General features: G+C 38.6%; 1 protein-coding gene across 2 annotated transcripts in view; it reads left to right on the top strand.

The window, feature by feature from the left end:
* The window catches only part of PLCB4 (phospholipase C beta 4), a 209,215-nt gene that overhangs the window by 180,429 nt on the left and 8,044 nt on the right, over positions 1 to 20,742 (top strand). For both annotated transcript variants that reach the window (XM_075147727.1, XM_075147728.1), the window contains 3 exons: positions 5,802 to 5,917; positions 10,413 to 10,488; positions 16,337 to 16,512. In XM_075147727.1, the coding sequence (XP_075003828.1) occupies positions 5,802 to 5,917; positions 10,413 to 10,488; positions 16,337 to 16,512 (368 nt within the window). The remainder of the gene's footprint in view (positions 1 to 5,801; positions 5,918 to 10,412; positions 10,489 to 16,336; positions 16,513 to 20,742) is intronic.

Here is a 20,742-nt window from a genome sequence, read left to right as displayed (position 1 = left end):
GTAGACACTCCAGAGATCTGGAGAAATAAGTAAAGAGAAGGGAATTGTTCATGTTGTTTAAGAAAAGTCAAGTCCAATACTTTTCCATCTAAAGTTGGCCTTGGAAAATGCGTTACGGAAAACGAATGCATGCAAGTGTGGAAGAGAGAGCAGGTTGAGAGGAAGGAGCTCTGATCTAAGTGGTGTAGGAGCTAATCAGGTAGCCCTGGACAGAGCTAGCTAAGGAAGATGACGGCAGTAAGGGTCCCTTTTACTGACAGCATCCACTCAGCGTAGAGAAGTATTAGCAGCACCACTGAAATGTTGGCTGGTGGAGGTTGGTTGCTCTGTATGAAAACACATCAGTCTCTCTTTTCTCAGGGTATCGGACTGTTAGAGACACCACATTTCCAGATTAATACAAAAATTAGCTGGTACGAGTCTTTTCAGTATTCAACACACTGTATATTTCTTTGATGCTATCTTTCTTCTCATTTACTTCTGTTCAATGTTTCAGCCATTTTGACTCCAGCGGCACTATAAAATTCCTCTAACATCCCTCTGCATATTATCACTAATTTGTTTTTCCTACATGGCATAGCTCCTTACAACTGTAATACCCAGTATACACACACACAGAGACACATCACATACTGTGACTTCACTTTATGATCGTGGTGGTATTAATCTGTTTTTTTAAGAGAAGGATGTTTGGGCAGGTGGAGGTACAATCTTCACTGTTCCTTTTTTCACTTTTGTGTAGAAAAAATAAGACATCTAGCCTAAGTAGGATAGAGATCATTAGATTGGCGGGAAGACCACTGTTCTTAGTATCACCATTACTAGGCACCATTACTGTGACTGATAAAATTAGGTTTGCCCATTCCCTAATGTAAGAGTAGTGGCTTGCAAAGAAATGCAGAATTTTGGATTTCACAAAGTCTATGAATAGTTAAAAGTTGAGATTTTACTCAGGGTTGAGAATCATGTGAAAAGGTACATATATAAAGCTTTGCAAAGACAGGACAATGCTTTTAAAGAAATCCTGAAGGATTGTAAGGGAATAATAGAGCACATAGAAATTAAAGGGGAGACAAACTGTAGCGAATACTGGAGAGTGTCAATATTTCACAGCAAGTTTCAGAGTCAGTGCGCAAGTACAGTTTCTCCACTTCAGAAGAACCTGTTCAGTTCTGCAACAGAGCAGAACTCTAGTTTTTGCCTCTAGTTTTTGTACCCAGTCCTCTGCTTAGTTTGTGGCCGGGCTATGGAGGAAGAGAGAGTTGAAGGGGGGAGAGTGAATATTCTCCAGGCTGGTTTAGTCTCTGAAAAGGTAAGTCTGCATGAATATGACTGAGGTAGCATTGTGCTGCTGTTGGGATTGCTAAAGAACAGATGATTGCTCTTGTGAGCAAAGAACATGATTCAAACTTCAGCCCATTTACTTGCATTGTGAACTAGTTTCACCTAACAGGGCATTCTGAATCTGGAATGAGACAGGTCACCGTGAGAAAACTGCAGGTTTGCCAGATACGCAAAGAACGTAAGACATAATTCTTTTAAAAGGGGGGAAAAAGCCAAGGAGTGGGAAGCTAACACAGATTTCTTTGATGATACCATGAGAAATACAGTATTTTTAGCGGGGACCATGTTTCAAGGATTAAATCTTTGTAGTTAACTCCTAGGGCAAATTCTTTGTCGTCTGTTGGACAGTGAGCAATGCTGGTCCTATAGGCTGGGACAGGGAGAGGAAAAAATGAGTAAGTGTCCCTGTCAAGAAATGAGTGAGCTTTCTCAAGAATCCTCACATTCACAAAGGGAATTTGGAAAAAATGTTGCTTGTAAAGAAACGACTGTCAGCATTACCTTATTGCTTGAGATTACTGAGGGTGCCACAAGAATCAGTGGGATCTGAGAAGCTGGTACCAGAAAGGCCAGGCCCCTGGGATTCTGTCTGCGTGACAGATTTCATCATGGTCATGTTCTGTCACTTTAAAGTAGATTAGCAGCTGCTGCGAGGAGTTTGAAACTGTTGGCCCATGTATGGATTGTGTTCTTTTACATCATCTATAATACTGCCGTTATTTAAGGGACAGTAAGGCAGTAGCGGCAAGATCTTCAAAAGTACAGAAAGCAGCAAAGATATTCTATCCTTCATGGGTCTGTTTAAAATCCAGGCATGTGAAATGCACCTTTTTGACACCAATAGACAGGACTGCCAACAAGCAAAACAGAATACTTTCGTAGTGGCACTTATTTTGCAAGCTATCAACCTCTGATATTGTAGTATTCCTTGTGTTTGACTTTTGAAAAACAGTGGAAAATTAGTGTAATGATCACCATTTTAGAAAAGTCCACGTTAGGAATAACTTTCTCTTGAATCTTAGGTCTGGTAACCTGTGCTTTTGATGATTTTAATATAATATGTCCAGCCACTTCTGCATATTGCAGAAATGTTTTTCTTGAGACAATGCATTCATAAAAACACCTACGCTGGGCAGCTTTTGAAATAAAGTATTTCCTGCCTACATTCCCTGAAGTAACTTTAATCTCCCAGTACGAATATTACTGTGCAGCTGCAGAATGGCTGATGTGTCTGAATGATGTCCATTGGCTTGTATCTTTTTTTTATCAAGTTAGATCTCGAGTACTGCTTAGGTAAATGATCTGGGGTGGCATCACAGGTAGATGGGCTATAAAGGCAAGGAGATGTGCGTATGTAAGAGTCTCAGTCACTGATTTTATCTGTTAGTAGCCTGAGTATGTGGGCCCCTACTGAATTTCAGTATTTTGCAGGGATATCACGTAGTTTTTGTACTTCTTGGGTTAGACAGAAGAGGAAGGATAACGAGGGATTATCTTGATATATTCTCTAACAGTCAACAGCACAACAGATGATTGGGGTATAGAGGTTCTAGCGGTTTCAGACAAGACAGTGATAGTCACAGGTGCCCCCCTTAAGGAATTTAATATGGACATAGACAGGAACCAGAATTGCATTATTACCACATAAAAATATAAATCCCAGAATTCATCTCCTGCACATTTATATTGACATTGAATATATGTACTGTTTGAAATAAAGCCTAGTAAAAAAAAGAATGTAAAAAAAAAAATCTCCTTTTCACAATGCAAAAGCGACAGTACAAAAGACTATGGAACTCTAGATTAATAAAGTTCTGCAAAATAGATTGTTGGAAACGATAGTTTCTTTTTCTTTATTTTCTCATTTTTGTATTCTGTAATGAGAATCCTCCAGACTTCAGTTTTCAGTTGTACACAGGAGTATTTGTGTTACTTTAGGGAGGTACCAGGGAGGGATAACATTTTGTATCACGTGGACTTACTTCCACCTTCTCTTCAATAGACTGAATTGTGATTTCCCCCCCCCAATGGAACTATATATAGTTCTTTACTTTTTTCCCACGCATCGTCTTCCTGTGATTTGAGTCTTTTTATATCAATTAGGTGCTGGCTGAACCGTGGCTTCAGTTTGTAATACAATCATTAAATGTAATTTGTGAATATATTCATGTAAAAGGCGCGTGAATTCAAACTGCAAATTCAGTGGACTTGAGGAAATCATGAGAGACCTAGCTGAGGAAACTTTTATCTGCAAACATATTGTGAGTCAATCTAGAACAGGTTACCACCATGAAACTTTGTTTACATCTGAAAACAAAATATACTGAGGGTGTTTTAAGATGCTAAAAAACCCACTTGTATTTCTTAGAACCTTGACAGAAGTTTGGGACGTAGCATCTAACTCTGATCAATTTTCCTTTGAGCATAGACAGAAGATCAAACTCGTATCAGCTAACCCATTTTAAACAATGTTCCAGGGGTTGAAGGTCATATAATTCAAGGGACCTCTGGTAGGGAGTTGACTCCTAGTACTATTTGTGCCTTGCGTGTGGAGTTGTTAGTAGCTCATCTTTCTCTTCCAGCTCTGTTTTTATTGTGTACAAACAAATGCGTGTTCCATGAACTGGATGGGGAGGAGGACTGGGGAAGGAAATGAGGGGGATACGGTCCACAACGTATCTGTTTCAGATACAAGATAGAGTTGTGTATGAGCTGTAAGTAGCACTAGAGGGGAGTCTGCAAAAGATTACAGTTGGTTTGTGATAAACAGAGAAGGCTTAAATCATGGTTGTCCTGAGGGAAAAACAGGGATTCTAGCTCTACGTGATCTGCCCTCACGGATTATGGAGGAGCGTTACATGAGTGGGCAGATGTCTCATGCTTTGCAATATTTGCACTTAGTCTTTTATAGCAAGAATTGTAGTGTTCTGTTCATCTAGGGGAGAGTGGGTAGTTCGAGGGATGCTCTCAGTCACTTCTCCTGTGGCTGGCTGGGGCTGTCAAGCTTATGTCATTCTTTTGACTGTCCATATTTTTTCCTACCTGGTTAGTCAGTGTAAATACTCCCTGGTGAAGCTGGCATGTTTTAATGTTGGAGTCTATTTGTTTCCCTTTAAATCCTCTGTAGAACAGAAAATTCGGTTCCCCACTCTAAATACAAAATTTGGAAGCTGTATGCATTCCCCAGGGAAGTGCTTGGCAGCCGTTGGAGTGCTCGGGTGCAGCCCAGGGCTAGATTTTTAAAAGCATCACAACATTTGTATTAATGTTTTGGCAAAAGTGAATGTAAAGGTATTTAATTAGTATTTTTAGAGGAAGAAACAGTGAAAAGGCAAATGCAGGTGTATAGAAAATAACAACAATGAGCAGTAGAATAGCGAGGGTATAATAAATGCAAAATAAGCTATAAAATGAAATAGAGATAAAGTCCTGAAAGAGGCCGTATTAATTAATGCAAGGCTTTTTGTCACGATTAGATAAAATGTGGAGCAACTGGATATTAATAAAATAACGTAAATTAACAAACAACAATTTTTCCTATTGTAATGTAAATTCAATATTTAGTGCTCTCCATGGTAGTTAAATATTTGCATCATTATGAGCAGCTGTTCTGATAAAGGAGAGTACAAAGTCAAGTTCAATTATGAAGTCTACATGGAAGCACTAAGTGAAGTGTGTTATAGATAACCTCCTCTGCCACTTCACCAATGTAAGTCACATAACTGTAGTAGTGACAGCGGGTTAGCATTGATGTGTAATACTGCACAGGTAGCCCTGTGTGTCCAGTTTATCAGCATGTGCTGTATTGTTTGGGGGGGGAGGGGGGACAGGGGGCAATGGTTATTTGCAGTCTGCACGTGTAGTTAAAGTTGTATTGCACAGCTTACTATCGCTTGCAAAGGGAGATGCTCTGCAACAAGGTGGAATTTCTTAATAAGATTGCTGCTGTCATTAGGAGTCATGGGCCAGATCTTCAGAATGTCAGTTGTTAATTATTTGATTTTTAGCTAATGTTTGGACTTGGAGCTATTTGATTTGCAGTGGCCAAGGGGCTAGCACTGTATTCAGTGTGAGATACATAGAGGAAGGGGGGACTGGGTTGAGTTTTGTGCCCCTCTGCATTCAGAAACTTTGAGTGATATGATCTGAGCTTGTAAACCTGATTTTTTACATTGCACTTAAATAGACATTTATTCAAAAAGATGAAGTTTTTTCCCATCATTCTTTTGTTTTAAGGTATACTGTATTTTTAACCGCTACAGATTTTCATTTTTCAAACAAAGAAGAAATGTTCTAGCACTTATGGTGGAATATCTGGAACCTTTAAAACCAGATGGCTAAACCAGATTAAATTCCATTGTCAAAGTTATCTGTTCGTACACTGATATTTTTACACTGTAAGAAAACTAAACATTAAAAATCCAGCAACCTAATTGTAAGGTCATACTGTTTTCCAGGAGCACAGCGCTATGCAGAAGTTGCACTGCACACAAATTGACAAAATAGTGGCACAATATGACAAAGAAAAGGTATCATACGAGAAAATGTTAGAGAAGGCAATCAAGAAGAAGGGGTAAGATTATTTTAAATTTTTTTTTTAGACTTAAAATAGATTTTATGCTTTTGTGGTCTGGAATAAAACATTCATAAAAAGGTCATTCAGATGAATGAATCGCAGCTTGAACCAGCATCGTACATCAAACTGAATATGAGCTGCTTGAAGGCTCTAGCAATGGGCCATAAATGTTGTACTCCCTTTGCCTTTCTTTAGTCTTCTACTGTCAGAGTTTTAAAAGTAAAAGCGAAGGAGTTGCCTCAAATTTTTATTTCTGTGGTCAGATCTGGTCTCACTGCATTCCCCAGGGGATGTCACTGTTGTGTTCAGTGAGAGCAGACTAAGGTTCTTAATAGCTCTAATGGCCAGAAAGTAGCAATGATTTGATTTTGGGGAAAAAGCTGGCTTCTAAATCCTGAACATTTTAGAATAATAGAGTTTTGCTGTGCTGTCAAGTTGAATTTTCTTTTTAACAAAAAACCTCCAGATCCTCAGCTGGGATAAATCAGTATTACTCCTTTGACTTGAGTGAAGCTGTTTTGTTTTGCACTAGCTGATGGCCTGGGACATTATCTGTGTGGCTCTTAATTGTCCCAGAAAAGTTCCTGGAAGATACTGGTGACTATAATAAAATGTCCCTCTTACAGTCCCATTTGGAATTATATAGCAGGACCTGCTCTTGCCTTGCTGCTATCGTGTAATCTGGCAGCAGTTTCTCCTCTCCACCTTTCACCCTATGACTGGCATTTCATTGAGACAGCGGTTTATACTATAATACTGTAACCTAAAGCAGGAATTACTTTATTTAGTTCTATATTAAGCTATGCTAATAGTTAGCCTTAATTTCATATTGTTGTCATCTGGCAACAACAACTGGCAACCAACTCACTCACTGAATACTGAACATAGATCCCTTTTTGGCATTGGATTATTCCACAAATACTTTTTGTTTTATAACTTATTTGAAATGGCAGTGGTTTTTGAGTGTGCATGTTATAAACTTGCAACGGAACAGAACTGTCAGAAATAAACAAGGTAAGGGGAATTCTCTTCACTAAATTATTAAAAGCTCACAAACTCTTTAAAATGCTCATGTTGTTTCTTTTGCCCATGAAAGGAGAACTGTAAACACCCAAATACTTCCAATCCAAGTAGTTCCTTCCAGAAAATTACTACTTCTCCGAACAGAGAGGGAAGAATTACAGGACTAATTAATTTAATGTGGCTTTGATTCAATTTCCATTGAATATAACACAGCAGAAGGTTATTGATGTAGCTGGATTCATAATTACAGGCAGGGTATTTACTACAATGGCAGTGAACTAAGCCCTGGACATTGCACCATAATTATCGTGGGGGCAGAAAGGCCTCCCCATGCTCTGGTATTTAAGAATCTCGTATCAGAAGAGTCACGAATCAGTATTTCTGTTGGCCTGAGAAGTAGCCAGTGCCTCTGCCTGTCTAGGCAAAACAGCAAATGAAGGTGTGTCAGAAAGTTAAAGGTGGTAATGGCTATCTCTGTGCAGTAAATAGTGGAAAGCGCTGGGTAACAATGCTTTCCAGAGTAACCCCAAATGGGACAAGTATAAAAGTAGTTGATAATCTGATTCCCAGTTTGAGATCACTTCATTGGCTACTTGCAGTGTCTTTTCTTAATTTTATAACACTTCTCTCATGGATGCCAAGGCCTTTATGATAGTTTTAAATTATAAAAAGTTTTAAAAAAAAAAAAACACCTTGGAAATGACTACTCCAGAAGCAGATGCAATACACAGCCAAACACTGTTCCTGGCCATGACTCCATACTTTCCATGGACTCCAGAGCTCTCAGTCATCTGATGGCTCTTCGGTGTTACAAGAATAACTATTGGTATCTAATTGACAGCCAAATCAAATCCAGTATCAGCACAGTCTTTCTGTGAAAACACTTTTCAATTCTGTATCAAAGTGTTTTAAGGGCTTCCTTTCAGGGTCATTGTGTATGCAGCCCTGAAAGCCCATTCAGTAAGGTACTTACGCACACACTTCTCTTCACCCCAACCGTGCAGTATATTTGAGGACATGCTTAAAAGTGAACACATTGGTTGCGACTTAAGGACTTTATTGAACTGAAATGATCTGATGAATAAGGCATCCTGGGTTCAGTGAGTACAGGACATGCTCTATTTCCTTAGCTATCATTTTGAAACTTTTGCAAGCAAGAAAAGTTGTAAGAGAACATGTAAAATGTGTTTTCAAGGCATTCATATTGAAATTATCAGATACTTCCTGAAAAAAAGGCTTTTTGATAGGTGTGTAGAAGACTTTATCTTCTGATTTTGTTGTGCAGTTTTTCGTGGTCCATTTCTGCCACATGGTGTGACAAATGTAACTGCGTATTGTTCAGCAAAGTAGAATTTTTTAATCACATGTTAATTCACTGACAGATGGACAGGATTTTGCTCCCTGTGCTATTTCTGTTGTACACTTTAAATGCTTACAGATCTCAGAGAGGCTTATGGGGATACATATGCTCATGTTCCCACTCTGAAATGGAGTTGAGGGCACATGAAGATCCTTCTGATTTATTGGGACTGTCCAGAAATTCAAGTGTACGTGTGTGCGTGAGCATGGACATGTGACATTGCGTTGGGCTGTCCCTGGGTATTTGTTCCCAACTGTGACTTGATAGTTTAGCCATGGACTATGCCACTGCAGCTGGGGACAATTCTCGTTATGTCCAGCCTGGCTGGAAGTTGCCTTGAGATATAATGAAAGCTGCATTTCCAGAGAAGGGATCAGCTGGTGGTTTTGATGTCTCGAATTCTAAAAAGTCCAGTGATTGAACCAGTTAGACTAATTTGGGATAAAATATGTTTGATACACCTAAGAAGCAGTCTCTTTCATAGTGTATGACAAATCAGATATGAATTATAGCCAGACTCTGAGCGCAGCTACCCACATGCATAATCAAAGACACTTTCCAGCTGTGTTTTTTCAGGCAGAGAAAAAAAAAGTGGTCAGAACCTGTGTCTATGCCTTTATATTACTTCCAAAGTGTCAAATAAGTGTTAGAAATCTCTACAAAAATTTCCTTGCTATGACTAGAAAATAAATGACTAGTCCTTCTGGTGGCCCTTGGGAACACAAGGGCTTTCCTGGCATTCTTTGATGATAAAATTTTCTGCTAATTTCCATAAGTTTAGGAGTACTTTGATATTAAATTAGGATTTAAACTTGTTAAGAGTTTCATAAATCTCCTTTTCTAGAGCAAACATGGATTAATGTTACTGCAGTCAAGCAATAACCATTCTTGTTAGGACCAGCTTCAGATGATAAAATGAATGTGGCTTCATCCGCTCAGAGGAGTTACACCATTTTACATCAGTGGATGATCCAATACAGAAATAGTACAGTGATGTTCAAATAGACTCCTCTCAATATATTGTATTATTCCAGACAAAAAAACCCAGAGACTTCCAATAAGTGAATTTGTATTCTGTTGTAAAAACCCTTCACTGCAAAAAAGGGAACAAGAAGATTGGTAAAGATGGAGCTTGTCAGCCTTCAAAAATTTATTGACTTTGGAGAGACAGTAATTGAAATTCCTGTTGTAACTGCAATGGAATAGTTTTTCCTGTACATCCGTCCCACCCAGTGCGTGGCCCAAGTAATTGGGCTTCGTGAAGGAAATTTTGTGGGTGCGAGGTAGAAGTCACCCATCTCCAAACCCACAGGCATGTCAGGGGAGCTTCAGCATGGGCCCTCTGCAGGCATTTTACCAGCCTGTTCCTTAGAATCATGCACTCCTCTTGCATTAAACAAGCTTTGCAACTTGCATTCAACCCTATTGACTTTACCCAAACACAAAGGCCATGCTGTATTCAGCTTATTGCAGGAGTGAGGGCTGTCTTCAAGACTTGCCGCTTTCCAAGTCATATAAGGTATCTAATGGCTTGGATTCATCCGCATGGGTTGGTGTGGTCTGCAAGGGTAATGAGGCCCCCTTCTTTGCAACCCATTCACTTCTGTTTTCTCACAGAAGGGCACTTACACTTTCAGTAGGCGTGCAAATTTAGTATGCCCAAATTGCCCTGTGAGGTAGTTATTTGAATAACTTCTTTTTCTCTGCCTCAAACTAAAAAAAAAAGTAGCAAAAATTACTTTTAAAACAGATGATAAGACCACGGCAAGGTAGTGAATATGCCTGTAAGTTTTCAGGCAGAAACTGGTTTCTCTTGGCAAGGTATTTTAAGCCTGGAAAAGGAACCAAGTACCATAAATGGAGATGCTTGACATATCTTCAGCAACAGAATAATTGCTGGGCCAATCTAGAATTAATCGTGTGGTGTTTGAATTGAATGATCGTTAATCCAACAATATTTTGTAAGTTGTGAATAAATTGCCAGAAGAAATAATTTCATTCCAATACGCTGCAGCACTTCAACTTTGATTAACATTTTAATTAGTAAGAGCTGACTGAATGGGAAGATGTTTAACTTGTGGCACACATTTGCAATTTTCCTTTTTTTAGAGGAAGTAATTGTCTTGAATTGAAGAAAGAAACGGAAATTAAAATTCAGACACTAACATCAGATCACAAATCTAAGGTAAGCAAACAGCCAATTTTAACACATGCAACATCTGAAAGAGAGATTTTGAGACTCAAGTGGTAGTTAATTTTCTTGGAAGCTTATGAATGATTTTCAGCAATAATAACATGTTAAAAAGAATGGGAGTAATCGAGTGTCTAAAAGTGTTTCTTAAAAAAAAAAATTAAAAACCAACATCAATTTCCTGCCCTTTTAAAATTATTGAAGAAAGTGCCATATTCATGCCTCGTGCAACTAAACTGGTCATTTGTGTCAGTTCTAGCTAAACAAAGAGACAAATATATTCTGTATGAAATTTGGATGCTAAATACTTTCTCAAAATACATACATAAAGAAGTTTCTGTTTCATTTTCCCTCATTGCCACCATGGACAACACTTGCTAGTCTGTCTCTTAGGGAAGGAGGAGTCCAAGTTGCTCTTGAACCAAGTGCCTTCTTATTTCTAATATTTTTTTTTCTCCATTGCTTAGTTGCATTGTTTTCTCCGAGGTGCTGGGGAATAAAAGTGCTTTGAGACTCAACCTCAGTTCATTTGGAAAAGCTGTTCTCAAGCTTTGATTCATGGCTCACATTGAGTTGCTTAGAGCTGCTTCCTCTATACTTCTATAGCACTACTGTGCTCACCGACTCCATATTTCCTTTGAAAGTTTTATCTACCACCTGTTGACATGCTTTCAAGTTTCTGAAAGATATCCAAACTAGAGGGTGCAGGTACACTAGAAGACGCATCCATGTACAAAATGATCTGGAGAGAGAAGAGTACAGGAGACTGACTCTATAAAAGCTGAAACCTGTGAAAAGAATCGGACAAGTACAGAAACTACAAACAAAAGCAGCCACATCTTTGAGACTAGAATAAGGTCGTTTCCATCTTTTCTTCTCCTGATTTTATTCTTTGGTATTATTATTTCATGTGGAGAAGATCCTGGTTTTCCAAATAAGGGTTCTTCCTTGTTGCTGCCTGCTCAGCCAAAGATGTAGGAAAATCCCCAGGAATAAAATCTAGTGTGCTCTTATCTCCCTATCTCCTTCTCCTATGAAAAGTCCAGAACCATTTCCTTAAATAAAAGCAAATTTGTTGACAACTTAAAAAAAAAAGATAATCCATTCATTTCTTAGTGAAATAAACTCTCTGAGGAGCACTAGCTCCCTATCCTCCAGACATAAGCTCCAAAACTAATTTGAAGTTATATTGTGTAGAAAATTCTTTGCTGTGATCTCTGCTTCTCACCTGTGTCATTCACAGTCTGGAGTTAAGAGGTCTGATTTGTACACAAGGGACATCCAAGTGTTCATTAATCTTCCAAATCCAATAAATGTGACTCATGTTTTCCCTGTCCACAAATGTATGCAGTTTCTGAGCTCTGTTCCTTTTAAAATCCTGCTTTCAAACTGGTTCCCTCCAATTTAATCCATACCTGGAAAATAGATTGGTTTTTGTCCACTCCCGTGTCAGGTTTTAGGATGACATTTTCAAAGGAGACTTAAATGTAAGCTTCTTTGAAATGCCAAACCTCTGTGTGTTGGATGGTTCCTGAAGAACTCCTCTGCAAATCATCTACCTCTGTGGTTTTCTCTAGGTCAGTGATTTTCAGTATCTTGCTCACTGTTGTTCCATCAAAATTGTCCAGATTATGTACCGATTTTAGTATTCTCACAGACTTCTTTTGTTTCAATTGCTGTGTGTGGGCCCTTGAATTATTCCTGGAGATCATTCAAAGGTTTGCAAGCAACAGGTTGGAAAACAGTGCTCAAGACCATAGGGAAATTAACTTTTCTCCTAGATGAAGGTAGGTGCAATTAAATTAGATTAAATTCTGAGATGCTGAATGCATTACACTGATATAGTGGGAGTTTGATTAATTAACAGTTGTTCAGCATTTCTCAGCATTTGGCCCACTAATTTTGACATCAGATTGTACCATAATTCAGCTTTAATTACAGCTCATGTCCTCCAGTGCAGCTCTGTGTCACAGTGTGCATGTACACTTTTAGCACCAAAGAAACCTTTTCATCTACAGAAGTCTTCCTGTCATGAGGAAACATCCAGCCCAAGTTTGGCATAAAATATTTAAATTAGATCTGAATGTCCCAATGTGTACTTCACACACAATTAACCTAGCAGATGCAAATTACTTCCCTGCATTAGAAAAGTAGGTCCCAATATCAAGCAGGCAGAGGATGAAAAGAAAAAAAGGAAAGATTACTTCAAAGATTATTCCTGCTTGAACTTAGTGACTAAACAAACATCTTGCATATATGCTGCGCAAAAGAAAGTTCCTTATCGAGATTTTTAATTAGTCTCTTAGGCCCTCTGTAGGAACAGATGAAAGGACAGGACTGCAAACACAGTCTGTAGAACAGGAAAGAGAGAAGTTAGCTAATGGTTATTTTTCTTATCCTTTTGGATAAGCAACACTACCTTAATAGTGGAAAGTAGGACAAGAGCACAGCCCAGTGCAAATGAAGTAGTCATTTTTAACTATGATGCTAATAAATTAGAGGAAAGCAAGGATGTACACTGAATTTACTACATCTGAACTTTGAAGTGTATCACAGATCTGCAGCAAAATTGGATTTCAGATGATTTAATGGTTTTGAGTTCTAAGGTTGTCTGAATCGGAGTCAAATTGGGTATTTCAAGTCTTGTAACTGGTGTTTATCAAATCCCTTACATCCTTCTCATCAGGTTATATCTTGCTATACCTGAAATAAGACTTATAGCTTGCAGGACTTCCCTTTCTCTCCCGGCCCCAGATTAAAACTTGTTTTACAAGGAGCTGTACCTGCTTCTTAGACTGCGTGCTGATTTTGAAATTAGTAGCACATCACTAGTACATCTGTCCATGAACGCAGGCAGGTTTTTTTTGTGATTCTTACTTCCTTTCTTCTCAGGTTAAATACATAAAGTACTGCCACGCTTAAGTCTCCTTGCAGGTTTTTTCTTTGGGAGTTGGAATCAATGATCCTTATGGATCCCTTCCAACTCGAGATACTCTGATTCTATGACTCTTTGATATCAGTGTACCTGAGGTATAGGACTCCTGCGTTTGTGTTCCTCTGTAGTATATAACATAAACCACTTAAAAACAATGATCACATCATTCATTTGCAGTGGGCCCTTGAGTCTTTGTTTCTCTGCCTTTGTTTGGGCTTTGTAAACGTTCTTTGCAGGTAAGTCACAAAATACTTGCTTTCACCATGGCTTCCACTGTTTATACACTTTTGTTTCACTATTTTATTAAGTCACGATTCTTTTTTTATGCAAAGATTGTTTTGCATTTCCCCTACAGCGTAAGGAGGCTTTAAATAAAAGCAAACTCTTTTTTGTTTACTGGAATGCCTGCCTTGTCCTTTTAGGGCAATGTAAAACGCTCTGACTAGGAATCAGATCTCATATGATAATATCCCCTGCACTTTCTAATACTTCAAATTAGTCTGAAACCCAGTCCTAAGCGGCAAACTGTATGGAAGAGTCGCACAGCGGCAAGGGGTGGAGGGGAATACTTGGCCAGCTCTGTCACAGTTCCTGCTACAATTTTATTGATGTTTGAAAGGGGGCAGAGCCCAGTCAGAGCATTCTCTGCAGGAGGGCAATTTGAATCACAAATCAGTGTAAGGAAACATGTTTTGGCTCCGGTGCCAAGATGTGTGGTACAAAGGTGTGATTTGCTGCTGGCTCTGCCTGCTTCCTGGGTCACACAATAGCACTTGTCTTTTTTCAAATATTAATACTTTCTAACATTGTGACCATAGAAGTTTTCTGAGTACGTGGTCCCTCTTCTGCTGTGGTCCCAATTACACCCAGTTACTCAGGACTTTGGATCTACCTGTACCTTTTTTCTCCAAGTCATGGATGGAGCTGACTCCATCTGGAAGCTCTGCATTGAAAACAAATAAATAAGGAATGGGGTTTCTGGAGAACTTCAGTCATGACTGAATTTTAGCTTCCCTGAAGTCCACTCTAGGTCTCCCTGGGGGTTGATAAGCCAAGTGAGGTCACTATTGAGAGGAGATTCATGCAACATAACTGAAGTGTTTAGTTGCTTGAGGCCCTGTAGATATGAAAGAGGCATCTCCAGGCAGTGTGATAAATCCTGCTTTGAAACTGCTCACCTTTTCTCATCAGCAATACAAGGAGCTCGGACTAAACTTGGTCCTAACCTAAGTGCCTTAGGGGGATGCCAGAGCTGGAGTGTCTGCCCCTCAACCTTTCAAAAACTCCATCTGAAAAGTTAGTGTCTTTTCCTTACCAACATCCAAGCATTTACTTTGACCCATTTTAAAACGGAATCCTCATGTTTTTCTGGCTCTGAAGGCAGTACCGCCTTATGAACATCTTATTAAAGATACTACTCCCAGTAACTGTTCCACATCCTTCAGTATATTTATCACTTGATAGGCTCTGGCTTAGTGGTACACTTACCCATATGCACAAAAATAAGCATGGCTCATTTTGCTGGAGGTACTCTCACTCTTAAACACCTAAATACAGAATTAGGCCTATATTAGTCGTACCAATCTCCTGCCTCGAAATGCTTTTGTTTTTTTCTGACAGCTGCAGAAAACTCCAGGTAGCTCTCTATCAGCTGCTTCTGCCTTCAATCCTTTTGGTCCCTTTTGGTATGGGACCACTATTTAACTATAGTTAAATGCAAGTCTGGCTTGCAGGTAGTGGTAGTCACTCTGATCTGTTACAAAATTACTCGCTTTTTTTTTTTCATTAGGAGTCCAGCTTTATTACACAACATGAGCTTTGTGTAGGAGGGCCTTCAGAGGAGCCTTTCCAGGGCAGAATGGAGGCTGGGGCTGTTAAGGTCCCCTCTTCTTTCACCAGCATCAGTGTGTGCAGGAGAGTCTGTTCTGCATTATCAGAGCCCACATGTGGGCCCACACCTAAAATACTGGCATCGGTCTCTCACTTTCTGAGCAATATGGTGGCAATTTTTGATTTGAAGAATAAGGTTTAGCTTTCACAGATGACCCAGATGCTATTAGTTACCGTAGTAGCAGCTGAAATGACTACCTGAAAATAGGTTTATTGTGAGGCATATTTTGTATACCATTTGTGGAAAAGTAGGATAGCTTGTCAAAATACCCAAAGATAATTATTAAAGGATAATAAAATATATCCTTCTGTTAGCTTCTTTTCTAAATCATTGAGTGCAATATATTCTTACAATAACAACGCTGGTGATTTAGACTTCTTCATATTGTCTCTTGGGAACTTTCCAAAACTTTAATCTTATTATTCTTGCGAGTCTTGGGAGATAAGCAAGAGAAGAATACTTGTCAGATTCCCTGCTGACTTAATGAATATAAAACAAAGATACGTAGCCCATCTTCAGATTCAGGTTGTATTAAATACAGGATTTCTCTGTAAACTGACCGTGTTTGTAAAACTGTCTCCACAAAATCAAAGATTGTATTTAAGTCCTCAGAGAAATCCCGCTCACTAGGTTTTTTCCGTAGTTAATTTCAATACTTCTAATACATATTTTTTTCTTGGCAACCAAAAATGTGAAACCGTTTTATTATGAACTCAGTGTTAGAGAAGGTTTTAAAATAACAGTAGTACAGTCGAGAGTATAAATGCAGCCAATTTATTCAGGGCACTTAAGATAATAGAGTCCTAATAGTAGGGGTTGTTCTACATTTTTTTTTGTAATATGCTGTAGTGTCTTCAGTGGCTTTGTTACTCTGTGAAGCAACTTCATTTTTCACAATTTAGCTGCATTCTTTATAATCTTTTTTTATGATTGTCTTTACATCATCTTCAGCAGCAGTAATAGTTGATCTAGCCTAGCTGAGAACCTCTAGCAAAGCTGCTGTTACTTCTCTACAGGTCAAAGAGATTGTGGCACAGCACACTAAAGAGTGGTCTGAGATGATCAATACGCACAGTGCCGAAGAGCAAGAAATCCGTGATTTACACTTGAACCAACAGTGTGAGCTACTGAAGAAACTGCTGATTAATGCTCATGAACAACAAACCCAGCAGCTAAAGTTTTCACATGACAGGTGAGCAGGGCAATGCTACCTGATAATAAGGGTTGGTTTATGTCTACTTTGTGTAATGTTTTAGTTTCTTGTGTTGATAACTCCTGTACTTCTGTCAAAGATACTGGGCTGTATACATGATAGCAGTAAAAGAAGTGATCTTACAAGGTTTAGATAGATGCAGGAATAGGCTTCTTAGCTGGTTTAGATTGTCTGAACTTCATTGAAGGCAGCGGATGCGATGAAGCGGTGGTAGTTTGCATCAACTGTGGATGCTTAGACTTTACCCAGGAACTTCAATTCAGAGGCTGGAAAGTGAGAAGTATCAAATATGGAAATATCTGTCGGCAGTTGCGGATGCATGTGTTTATAGCGTTGGTGATGATAAGAAAGATCTATGAAAAGCAAGATCATAAAAACAATGGGTAGTAGGATAAACTACATTAGACTGACGTATTATCTTCGTACAATATCCTGTCGTAGTCACTGGGAATACAGAAGACATTGCATGACACTACTGTCTTGTTGCTTTTGTAATTAACCATCCTGCCCATTGGAAATTAAATAAAATTAAATATACATTGTATCCACAGTGTTAAAAATGGCAGTAAGTAGAGGAATCATTTTTTTATGCTAGGGTCTATTGTGCAAAGCAGCTTAAAGGCATATGAATGCAAAATGTGTGTGTACATACATACATTATATATTCAGACATATGTATATTCATATGTAATTGTCTTCAGCATCTTTCACATAATAAGCATGGGGAAACAGGAATAAATAAATCGCATTTGAAGAAGGAATTGAAATTATTTTTTTAAATTCCTGAGTGAAAAAACAGCTTATCTTTGCATCAGAGAGAACACATGCTGGGACCTGCAAGCTTTCCATCCAACAGAGAATTGTCCAAGCAAAAGGCTTTTAGTGAGCTCATCTTTATGTTAATCTCTGTGTTAACCCATCTATTCAAGCTGTCCTGTAATACATACCCAGTCAAAAATTAAGTCCACAAATTGTTAAATTGTAATGCAAATGCATCATTCAAAAGAAACTAGCCAAAGCAAGGTGCAGTCCTTGGTACTGTATCTCTAAATCATACCTGGTTGCATCAGCCTAGAGAAATCACATCACTTTTTTTTTGTGTCCTGTTTTCTGTCCTATTTGAAATTCACTACAATGTTTAGAAGATAATTACTAATATATAGCCTGTGAAAGTAAGTTTTTGGTTTTTTTTTCCATATGTATTTCCTTATTCTCTTAACTTTGCTAAAGGCTGCCATCGTAGGCAGCTTTTATATCTACACTAGGGCAAAGCTTAATTTTTTTTTTAAGCTTTTTGCTCATAGTTTTTCTCTTTGGGTTTAGAATTTCTGATTCTCTATGTTGTTTAAACAGCCCTATGTCGTTTCTTGTAAACGGTTCTTATATTCTTAGTAATGGATCTTGCTCTGTTATTAGAAATCATTTGTGTTCAGTCCATGTATTGTTCTATTTTCAGAGCTGCTAAGAACCAGACCTCAAAATCTACATCCTGATAAATAACTTTTTCTTCTCAGCTGTCCCAGGAATAACAACCTTTCAAATTCTTTCTGCTTTATTTATTGCAATTTAGTGTGTTTCTGCTTATTTAGGAATTTGTGTGAACCCCTAAATGTGCAGACTGAGGACTTTCCTGTTTAAAACAAATTTAAGACTGTGTCTAAATCTGTGACTATTTCAGAAGAATTTGGAATGTGAAATATTGAAGTGTGAATAATAATGCCCTAAAGAGACCTTACACTTAATAATTTGTAAACGTTTTTATAGAATATATTGTGTGTAGGAATACGTGTGCATTTATCTGTATAGGTGTATGTAATAGCCAAGAGACAACTCAGGTAACCATAGGAAAAAAAGGATCTATGAGAGAGCAGCGTGGGGGGTAGACCATGCTCTCAGCATGCTGTTCTCACCGCTTCCCTCTCTGTGAGCTGAGGTAATGGCTTAGCTATCACAACAGAGGACACAGGGCTAGTAGGAAAGATCACTAATCTAAAGTGATGTAGTTACCTGCTGTAGGGTAGATACTTTCCCTCCATGTTCAGTACCAAAAGCAATTACAGTTTGTGCTTTCAGCTCGTTTAAAAACAAAGCAGAAGACAGCAGATACTATTATTGAACTTCGGGGGTGCTGTGCCCCCTGCCACCCCAGACTGGGTTAGCTTGACTGACTTGGATGTAGTGAGCTTGCAGTATTTCAGAAATTGGGCACGTGAAGCTGTTATTCGCAAGCATTATGTGTTCCATAACACGAGAGGGAAAGAAAAATTATGTGTTTGGGTTTTTTTAATAGAAGAAGAGATTTCTAGTCATTCAAACAATACTGGGGACATAAAATAACATGTTAATGCACTTTAATGTCATGTAAATATATGTATAAATTCCAAAGATAGACTTATATGCTTAAAGTTAAGTATCCCTTTAAAAGACATGTTTGTATAAATTTCAGACTTGCAGTCAGTATGATACAATAGGAAATCAGTAGTTAAATCTTGCAGTTCATGTGCCACGTTTTTCAGAATCCTTTTTTTCTTTACCATCCTACCGGATCTACTTCTTCCAGTTAACTCGGCTACAGGCATCACCACCACTTGTGAGCAGGAGGGAGTTCTCTAATGGTGGCGTAGCGCTGCCAGCCAGGGCAGCACTTGCTGAACTTGAGATTCGACGCGAAGCCCCACGCCAGGCAGTAGAGCAGTGAACTGACACTAGAACTTTGGCCCCATCTTTGAAAAGCGCTATTTTAGAAACAAGAAGTGGTCCCTACAAGTGCTTCTTGGTGATTTTAAAAGGAAGATAAGATTTTTTTCATTTCTTCTGTTAATAATCCTTTTTATTTCTTGCAAGCAGTGGAAACCCAATACACCGAGAAAGACACAACAGCAGTGCAACTCAGAGCTAGATTATAGATCGCAGAATACAGAAACAGTTGCATATAGACGTGTTGGCTCTTTCAGCCATATCCATGGCCAAAGCCTCGTTTTGAAATCATCAGTCATGCACAGTAGTCCTCTAATCCTCTTAACTTCTTTCACTCTAAAATTATATCTGATGCCACTAGGCTAAATCAATTTGAACACCTAAACTTAACTTTTTTCATATCCTTGAGCACAGTAATAAAAATAAATTATTTCAGAACTACTCTTAAGATAGTGTGCTTGAAAATTACTTCAAATTCAGTATAGAAAATAACAGTTTTTATTTGGAGGAAGGACTGTTGGAATGAAATGTGCTCTTGACACAACATTTTTTAGAACCCAGTCTAATTTTTGCTGTGATACCACTGCTTTTAAATTTGTATTCAGGAAATGTTTTACCTTACGATCTCTGGGATGAAAAAAAAAAAGCACTGCATTTTTTTAATAAAAATTTTAAACTGTGGAAAATGTAAGTCATGGAACAAAGTTTCCTCATGCTACTTAATGATTAATGTCTTCTAGAGATGAAAGCAAGCTAAACCAGATTCAGTGACAACATTTCATTAAATTAAGCACTCTGTTATGTGTCACACCCCTCCTCTTCCATGCATACAAAATACTTAGAATTTTGGGTTAATAAGTACAATAATTGTTTAGTGCTCTACTTAAGATCATGTCCAGAAAAAGAGACTAAGGCACTGCCTTGGCTTGCGACAAGTAACTTTTAGATGCTTATGCACTACTGGGGACTTTACAATCCATTATTCGCTGCCTAATTTCCATACATAATTCCTGTTTAAATAAGCACTTAAGATCAGGAGCTGCAAGTGCTGGAATGCTAAGCAGGCAGAAAGCAAGAGCTAGCCTTCAGGGACAGCCTTTTTGGAGCTTGGCTGGCTTACCCAGAGTGATGAAAAGCCCTCCGCTCACTCACAGTTCATAAGCCATTTATGAAAGTCAGCATCTGTGCTGGTACTCCCAACAAAGAATCACGATCTCTTTTTCTTTTTAAAACAACAGGATATCTATTTACTTATTTTCTGGTTTTCTGCTACACTAGCTGAAACACTGAAGAGGTTTTCCACCTCCCATGTCAAACCACACCACTCAGGACATTACCCCTGGAAGGTGATTACCACCCTCCTGTGAAAGCTCTCTTGTTTCACACAAAAGGCTACAAGGTTCATGGAGCCAGACTTGGTCAAACACAAGTCTGACCACGGTCTAAACCACAGGGCTCTTTTCAGGCCCAAAGTAGAAGTCTTAAAAGGAAGTCTGTCAGCTCATACCACAA

The sequence above is a fragment of the Calonectris borealis genome, chromosome 3 (genome assembly GCF_964195595.1).
Source record: "Calonectris borealis chromosome 3, bCalBor7.hap1.2, whole genome shotgun sequence".
NCBI classification, from domain to species: domain Eukaryota; kingdom Metazoa; phylum Chordata; class Aves; order Procellariiformes; family Procellariidae; genus Calonectris; species Calonectris borealis.
The sequence above is the reverse complement of the archived record's forward strand: the minus strand, read 5'-3'. Positions and strand labels throughout refer to the sequence as shown.